This window comes from Rutilus rutilus (assembly GCF_951802725.1).
Source record: "Rutilus rutilus genome assembly, chromosome: 3".
NCBI lineage: Eukaryota > Metazoa > Chordata > Actinopteri > Cypriniformes > Leuciscidae > Rutilus > Rutilus rutilus.
Genome location: NC_140211.1, coordinates 7,192,269 through 7,201,511, shown reverse-complemented (window position 1 = coordinate 7,201,511; position 9,243 = coordinate 7,192,269). Strand labels below are relative to the sequence as shown.

Sequence of the window (9,243 nt, the reverse complement as noted above, 5' to 3'; positions counted from 1 at the left end):
CTAACTTTTATACTATACTAACTCCTATTTCCCTTAACAGAGTGGACGTACTAAGGTTGATCACATCAAATCTTAAAGATAAAATTGGAAAAAAATGTAGATAGTTAAAATAATCGAGGATCTCACTCACTTGACTGCTTTATGATATGATGTCATTTAATTTTTCCAACTTTCATTTAAAGGAAAAGTAGTAAAAAACACAGTGTGGACAATAAGTTGAGAGGTATAAGCTAAAAAAGACGTTCATAATTCTTTAAATAAATGTAATAATTGAAAACAAATAAGTATATATATATCAGAGAGAATAATTCCTGTGGTCAATATATACCCAACAATAGAGAAAAAAAAAGGAAAAAAGGTATAGTAAGTGTTGTATTTATCATGAAAATAGGCTACACAGGAAAATTGTGATATATGGTGGTTCAAAATGGTGTAAAATGTTTCATTTCTTTAATCAACTTTAATATTTTTAGAGTCCAAATGGCGTTATCTACTAAGGGTTTAAAATATATAGCCTACTGTTCAACATTTTAAGGCAGTATAAGATCATGCTCTTTACTGGGGACACAAAAGGCACCGAATCCCAGGAATGAACCTAGTACATCATAAAGCTCCCCCTACTGGAGACAACTGAGGTAAACACAATAAACGGCAGAAACACACAATGACATGATTTTGAGACGTTTTATTCTGGGGGTTTCGATTTAACGTTTAATACTGTGTGTTTGAAAAGCAAATGTTGATGGAGACCCACAGAGAGGTGATCAGAATGAAGTGATCTTAAGAGAAATACAATTACCCAGAAATCACATCGTGGTGGATAAAAATAGCATAATTAATTGAAATTATTTGAAAATCGCCAATAGAAACTGAACCAACGTCAAGGCTTGTCTGAGGATGAAGGCATCAGATCCTTCCATCTCCTTTCAAAACTTCCAGAACATTCCAACACTTCCCTTTTAAAGAACCAGAGACCCATTCTCTCTTTTTGACACTGTGTGCTCTTAAAGGAATAGTTCACTCTAAAACAAAAAAACATCATCATTTACTCGTGTTTAATATCTCTCTCGTCTAGAAGCACCTTCACACCAAGGACGATAACTATAAATATAACGTTTTAATAATCGTTCAAATTCTACGAGAATATTCCCACCGAAACTACAATGACAACGACAAAGAGGACGAACGATATCGGTGGATTCCAGTTTTCAGAACGACATTTTCCCCGCTGATTAACAATAAAAACATTGACAGCCAATCAGAATCCAGCCAGCGTTAAACATTTAAAGCGGCAGAAGACATAACGGCTGCGCTCGTTTATAGTAAGCAGAAGGTTGCGTCGACGCTAATATTGTTATAGTTCTTGGTTTGAGCGGGCCTTTAAACTCATATTAATGTATGTTTTTCACAAGCTGACATAATCAGAAAACCTGGAATATGCTAGGCCTACTTATTGACAGACTGCTCAACTTCACCAAACATACAGAATGTCATACAGGTTTGGAACAACATGAGGGTGAGTAAATGATGACAGAACTTTATTTTTGAGTGGACTATTTATTACAGGTACCATTGTTGTGTGTACAAGAATCTTAACCCACCGGTTTCACAGATAAGGCAGATAGTCCCAGACTAAAATGCATGTTTGAGCTATTTTAAATTAAAGTAACTTGATGTGATTTATCTAAAAAATATGTCAGTGATATTGTTTTGTTCACACTAGAAATATATATATTTTTTTCTAAGTCACGTTTATAAAAGCTACTTATATGTCCTAATTGAACTAAGGCCAAAACCTTGCTTAATCTAAGCCCTGTCTGTGAAACCATGCCTCAAAATAAGCACAACTGCATCGATATCTAGGCTTTTATTTAATGAATCCCTCTTGTACTACCCTGGATTTCAAGGTCTTTCCAGTGGTTTTAAGGCAAACCTGGTTCTAGTTCAGCACTTTTGCTGGCAGAAACCTATCCGGTCAGTAGCTACAACACATACACTTTGCCATAACATCTTTAAGTTCATTTACTGGCTTTGGTTGATAATTTGGCACATGTGCTCCAAATAAAAGAAAAACAAATCATGATTTTGCTTTGAAAGACGTACATCATAAACAATATTAAAGGGGTGACACATGACAACACAACATACAGAGGCACATCGTTCTGTGTAGAGACTAATCAGTTGTTCTCACAGTTTCATATTAAGAAGACACTGGACAGCAGTAGTGCATTTTGGGGTCTTAAAATATAGTACAGACCAAACAAGAGGGGGGTCTCTCTCGCATATTAATAATGCCTGTAGAATAAACGCAGCATGCATCTTCACAAGTGCTTATTAGCATCAACAAACACACTTTTTAATATATCTTTTATCATGTTTTTTTTAGGCACAGAGAGGAAAAGTAGCGTGCTAAAGTCAACATGAAACGCATTCACAACCCATTTTACCTTTATAATGTTGGGCGGGACTTATTATCCATTTGGATGGTGAAAAGTGTTTCATATCCAGAATAAATCCAGATCTGAATGTGTGTGCATTGACTATTGGCAAGTTTTAGCAAGACTGCATTTATGTGCATTACCTACAAGCCTAAAAAATGGCTAAATAGCTATTTGTCGAATCATTCCTGGCCTTATTATATTTCGATGAAAGATTATAAAGACTTTCTTTGGCGTAGCGTAAGACCATGTACGTGAATTAGGAACGTGAAAAGGGTCGTTTTTGATTCCATGTTGACTCTTCATGTGGAGACACAAGCGTCTGGCATCCAAACTGGACATAATTTGAGATTAAAAGCCCCCGTTGCACATCCCTCCGTTTATAGGGTGGATGTAAGACGCATACAGTACGATGTTAAAGCTAGCAGTGTGGGTTGTAGACAGAAAAACAGAACATTTATGAGGGGGAAACGAGGGATATTATTAACTCTCTCTCAGATCGAAAGCTACATTTGGAGGCTTTTGGAGAAAACGAGAGGAGAGAGAAAGAAGGAGAAAATGAAAGACGTTTATAAATCGCTCTCTCCGTAGAGGGCGCTGGAGAAGGAGATGTAATCCAGGGCTCCAGAAGCCCCTTCAGGCCCGGTGTACTTGGTCATCCGGCTGATGCAGTACTCGGCCTGCTCAGGCGGGAGTTCACGACGAAGCTCCTCCACAGTGATGAAGGGCTGAAGGACAAGAAGAGACACGTTTTCGTGATTACTTCAAAATCCTCCCTGAGGCTTTGTTTAAACACACGTGGAGTGAAGAGAAACGACAGGACTTGATCTCACCTTGTCGGAGGCCAGGATCTTGAAGGAGGCCATGACCTGTTCAGCAGTGTCGGTTTCAGCGGTCTCGCGTGTCATGAAGTCGATGAAGGCCTGGAAGGTGACCACGCCCGTGTTGTTGGGGTCCACCAGGGTCATGATGCGGGCGAACTCCACCTCACCCTGTCAGGAAATAGCCAATGAGGTTCAAGATACACATTTACCTTTGTGCTCAGTTATTGGTGTTCTGCAAAGCATCTTCTATTGAGGTATCTTCTATCCTGGTAGGGGGTTGGCAAAATATGAACATACATTTTATTTTATTTTATTTTATTTTTTTTAAGTATGATGGAGAGGTTTGCTACAAAATCATGTTGAACTACTAAGAGAAAAACATTTTTTTTTTTTATGAAAAACAATTTATTGAATTATAATTTTTTAAATCAGAATTTAACAAAAAAAAAAGAAAAAAAATTCAAATGTGTGGGGAAAAAAATTCAAATGTGTGATAGGCCTACCTTTATTTAGGACATTTAGTCAAATTATTAGTAGTTATTATTATCATTCATAGTTATCAAATTAATTTAACTTTAAATTATTATTTGAAGTAGTAAAACTATGTGATAAAAAATTGGCAAAATATTTGAAAATGAAAAATACTTGTTTTATTCAGCAAGGATGCCTAAAAATGTTCAAAAGTGTCAGTAAAGACATTCATAATTTTGTCATTCATAATTAAAATAAAATTTTGTAAAATGTAATTAAAAAAATAACAAGTAATTAATAAAAGGCAATTGCGACTTTTTCTCTCACAATTCTGACTTTTTTCTCACAATTGCGAGGTTACATCTCGCAATTCTGACAGAATTGCCTTGTATTGCTGATGTTTATATGCTTATATTCTGACAGAATTGCGTGATATAAAGTCGCAATTGCATGTTATAAAGTCAGAATTGTGTGTAATAAAGTCTAAAGCAATTCTGAGAAATAAAGTCGGAATTACGAGATGAAACTACTGTGAGATAAAAAGTCGCTTTTATCTTTTAAAATGTTTTATTTTGGGGCGGAAACAAGTTTCCATAGAAAACAGCTCATAAAAATAGCCATTTTAATAATCATTTACAATATTACTATTTTACTGTATTTTTGTTCACATAAACTTTGTGAGCTGAAGAGACTTAAAAAAAAAAAAAAAACGTATAAACCCTAAACATTTGAAAAATAATTGCATTTAGTGAGGATAAATAATTTGTCACAACATTTTTAAAGGGGTGTGGCTATATACAAATGGGCGGAGCTTCCTTTTCACTCACCAGATCGTAACCCATGGAGATCAGACATGCGCGGAAATCGTCGGGGTCCATCATGCCGTTTCTCTTCTGCAAGTTAAAAACAGTAATGAATCCACTTGTATACTACGCTCAGATATGAATGTTGGCGTGTCTCTCACTGACCCTGTCGAAGTGGTTGAAGGAGGCTCTGAACTCGTTGAGCTGCTCCTGGCTGATGCCCTTGGCGTCGCGGGTCAGGATCTGGTTCTCCACCTCGTTGATGGTGCGAGCGATGGTGGTGAGCAGCTGCTCCCATCCCACACGGACATGCTGGAGGAGGGGATGACGCAATCAGGGAATGTGTGTTTCTTAGGTATTATGCTCTGTCTTTTTAGCTCTGATTTATTTTTATTTTTATGGTAACTTTGTAAAGAGTACTTTGGCCAAGGCATTAAAATAAAACTTAAAGGTGCACTGTGTAATATTTAGGAGGATCTTTTGACAGAATCCAATATCATATACATAACTATGTTTTCAGCGGTGTATAAAGACCTTACATAATGAAACGTTATGTTTTATTACCTTGCCATTTCTATCTACACACACCGCGGGTCGTCTTACAGTGAAATGCGCCGACATGTTTCTACAGTGGCCCTAAACGGACAAACTACTACAGAGCGTGTTTCATCACTATGTTGTTCTTCGTGCAAAGAAGCTAGCTAAAGTCAGCGAATAAAACACTGATGAACAAGTAACAATAATATTCGCAATAACTTTATCTTTTTACTGAATAATTAAGTAAACCCAATTTCTTAATTTATCTTTGTAAAGAAACCTCATTGCTGAACTGGCTACTCTCTGCTGTCTCAGATAACGACATCACTTCCTGTCGGCCACTTCTGTTGGTTGCAATTCGTAACCTCACCACTAGATGCCGCTAAAAATTACACACTGCACGTTTATTAAGAATATTATGAACAAATACAGGGGAGACCAGGTTAAATCATTAATATATTGTACAAAAAAGTAAAAAAATTCATATAATTGCTGATAGTTAATTTGTTTGTGATTAATAATAGTTTTACTATCAAATTTGACTAAAACGTAATTAAATAATTAAAAATACCTTTTTTGTTGTTACCTATATTTTAAATAAAGGTGTTCCTCCTAAATCAGTGTCGATAAAACAAAAGGTTCCCGTTGTGACAACTTACCCCGCTATAGGGTCAATATTAATTCACATTTTAAAAACTTTGCTGTTGTCAAGACTTTAATGTGTATAAATATGTGTACAGAAATAGATTTTCAAAAATAAATATTCACCGGAAGTGTGTCAACTAGCCCCGGTCTTCCGTATAGGCTAACGCAAAACTAAGTTTTGCACTAGGAATGATCATATGGTTCTTCTGAAAATTAAGCCTATCACTGCATCTGGAATCGCATACTGTGTGTGTGTGTGTGTGTGTGTGTGAATACCTCCATGGTGTAGTTGGTGTGTTTGTTGTCGAAGACGAGGGCCTCCTGGATGAGCTGGTGATCTCCCTCCAGTTTGTCAATGTTGGACTTGTAGTTAATGATGTTCTGCTCGTACTGCTTCAGATTATTCATCTGTTCCTCCAGAGAGCCGGAGATATCCACAGACACGTGACCAATCTCCTAATAACAGCAACACAGAGAAAGAAGAGATAGGTAACCAATGTTCATTAGAAGAGGAAGAACAAAAGTCTGTAAAGAAAAAAATGAAACCGCAAACCGTGTCGCTTCACAACCAAGCTAAAAACTAGAAGCTACTAAGAAATTAAACATGGTTATTTTTCCTCCTCGTCAGTTACTGGTTATTACAGTAAACTAAACCGATTTTCAAAAGTTAATTGAAATAAAACCTTTTAATTTACCTTTACTTGATGTACTGAAACGGAAATTATTAATAAATATACTAATAGACATTTTAAAAAAAACGAATAAAATGATAAAAATATTACAAAATTACTAAAACTTTAACTGAAATTGTAATGGAAACAGAAAATATAAATAATTCTAAATATTAATAGAACCTATAATTGTAGCTCAAAGATGGTAAAATAACGCTGCTCCTTATGCTGTTTCTGAGGATATTACTGCATTGAAGCTGTATGTGGGCAATACATCTTCAAATGCATAACGAGATAATCAGATGATATCATGTATAATTTAATATAGTCAAGGATTTAAAAAGTGTTGAACTTGAACAGATACGATATATATGTGTATATATATATATATATATATACACATATACATACACACACACACACACATATATACTGTATATATATAATATACATACACACATCACGCAGCAGCATTTAGTATAGTTCTCTCAGAACAGAGACTGTCTGTGAATTAGTTCATTTACATCAGGGATGGGCAACTTCGGTCATTACTCCACTAATATAGTCCACTTGAAGGAGTGAATGAGAACGAGAGAGTGAATTCGGACACTGAGTGCCGGAAGGGCTGCAGCTTTTGCAAAGTTTGTGCTGTTTAATAATGATTTGAAACTTAGCAAACTGGCAGCTCCAGTAGTTATGAAAAGGTTTATCCTGAACTCTGTCATGGAAACTATGTATAAACTTTAATTGAACAATTTCATAATCAATTAAAAAAAAGGAATTTACTCCTGTATGATATTAAGCTGGACCAAATGGAAAGTGGATGGATGTATGATTCAGCTGCGGCGCCATCTTCCGGTCAGACGCGGGAATTCATTCAGTGCGTTATGGGTATTCTCTAGCCGTTGAGCGTACATCAGTTGTACACTCGTTATTGCGGTGCATTATGGGATTGAATGAGTGCACTTGATAACGTCCACTATGGTTTCAGACACCACTACAAATAACTGTACCCTCAAATAGTGCCCTAATTAACGGGATGGGGGGGTGATTTCAGACACAGCCTAATCCTGAAGACACTGATTGTCAGGTTCAGCTGTGTTTGATTAGAGTTGGAGCTGATTTACACGCATTGGTTGAACGAATCAATACACTAAAGCGAATTATACTTGTGAGCGAGCTCATGCTACTTTAGGCCCCTTTCACACCTACCTTGTTTGGTCTGGATTTTCAGACTTTTCAGTTTGATCCGAATCAAAATTACAGGTGTGAAACCTCCCCTGGACCACGGTCCGGACCAAACACACGAAATTTGGTCAGGCGAAAAGAGGTAGTCTCGGTCCGGATCAAACTGAACAAAGGTTTGGTTCGTTTCTAGTGTGAACGCATTTCCTGTATGGTTCGGACTTTCAGACCATTTACAGGAAGTTCCGGTGGTTCCCGCAGGATTACTCGCAGTCTTCTCCTCCTTTCCTGCCGGCGACGGTAAAATGTTCGCACAACGAGGACGTTCATTTGGCGAATTTGAACTAGCCTCGAGTATAGTTGGTGCTGCAGGGAGTAATGCCGTAATAATAACAGTAGGCTATAGTGGCAACGATATGCGTCTGTTCATTCATTCTTGTGAAAGTTACCCGCCGAATTGACAACACGCTGACGTCAGACGCACGTCCGCTTACAAACCAATCAATGTCAAGATGCAGCCCATGTAGATGATGACGACAGGACGCAAGTACGTCATGTAAAGTCCTTTAGTGCGCTCGCATAATTGCAATGTGAAACCAAACCAAAACTAACCGAATGTAATTTTTTTTTTCAAAACATGAACTTTGATTCAGACTTTCAGGTTTGAAACTTCCCAACACTCACATCCTTCCCATTACACTCAACACCTGTTGAATAAGCTCACCTCCATCTTGGTCTGAATCCAGGGTCCGATGATGTTGGCCTGAGCGGCGAACGAGCGCCTCAGTCTCTCGTTGGCCTGTTGTCTCGCAACCTCCTCCTGTAGCATCTGGTCTCTGAGGGGAACCAGCTGCCTCACCTGCAGACCGGACAATAGCTTACAGTCTCTCACCGAATCAAGTTAATTACCAGGGCTGCCAACTTTTGAGTTAAGCTTGGAGTGAGAATTATGGAGGATTTGCATCACACAATAAGTGTATTGTGATTGTCAAAACATTTGGTAACTAAACAGAATTGTATTAAGTTTAGTGACAACATGTTACAATGTTTACATCGTACACTTTACTGCTTTTATTATTGCTTGACACAAATTTCACGATTTCAGTTACATTCTTGTGATTTGATTCCGATCTTAATTCAATGTCGATGCATTTGAATAAAAATTAGGTATAGTAGATGCATGTTATTTTTCTCAGGATAATCACCTAAGAGCCCCGTCAGCTGGTATTATTATTAAAAGGTTAAAAACAACAACTCAGATTAAATATATAAAAACGAACATGTTATGGTCATTATATGGCTTTCCTGAGGTAAATGTTAGCCTATGTGTGAAAAGTGTCAATTGCGTGAGTCTCACGCTGAATGCGTGAGAGTTGGCAGCCCTGAAATTGTGTGTGTGTGTGTGTGTGTATACTCTGTACTCACAGCATCCCATTTGTTGCTGATGTCCTGTGGGCTGAGGACCGTGTATGGATTGACTCCGACCAGCTTGATGCCGTAGGTCTGAGCGATCTTCGTGATCTCGTTCTGGATGCCCATGATGGCGATGCGCTCCTTGTCGGCTTCTGGGATGGTGGCCTTGAACTGGTCGTGAGCTGTGATCAGACTCTGAAAGACAAATGGAGATTAAAAACATTAAAGTTGTAGTTAGAATAGTTTCTCCGTTCAA

At 37.6% G+C, this 9,243-nt stretch overlaps 1 protein-coding gene across 1 annotated transcript in view; it reads right to left on the bottom strand.

Moving 5' to 3' along the window:
- Nucleotides 1-668: 668 nt before the first annotated feature.
- actn3b (actinin alpha 3b) overlaps nt 669-9,243 on the bottom strand; it is a 38,105-nt gene continuing 29,530 nt past the window's right edge. The window contains exons 15-21 of the mRNA XM_084404798.1: nt 9,000-9,182; nt 8,299-8,433; nt 5,995-6,174; nt 4,702-4,848; nt 4,561-4,626; nt 3,272-3,430; nt 669-3,166 (exon numbers count right to left, since the gene is read on the bottom strand). Of these exons, the coding sequence (XP_084260924.1) occupies nt 3,008-3,166; nt 3,272-3,430; nt 4,561-4,626; nt 4,702-4,848; nt 5,995-6,174; nt 8,299-8,433; nt 9,000-9,182 (1,029 nt within the window). The 3' untranslated portion in view covers nt 669-3,007. The remainder of the gene's footprint in view (nt 3,167-3,271; nt 3,431-4,560; nt 4,627-4,701; nt 4,849-5,994; nt 6,175-8,298; nt 8,434-8,999; nt 9,183-9,243) is intronic.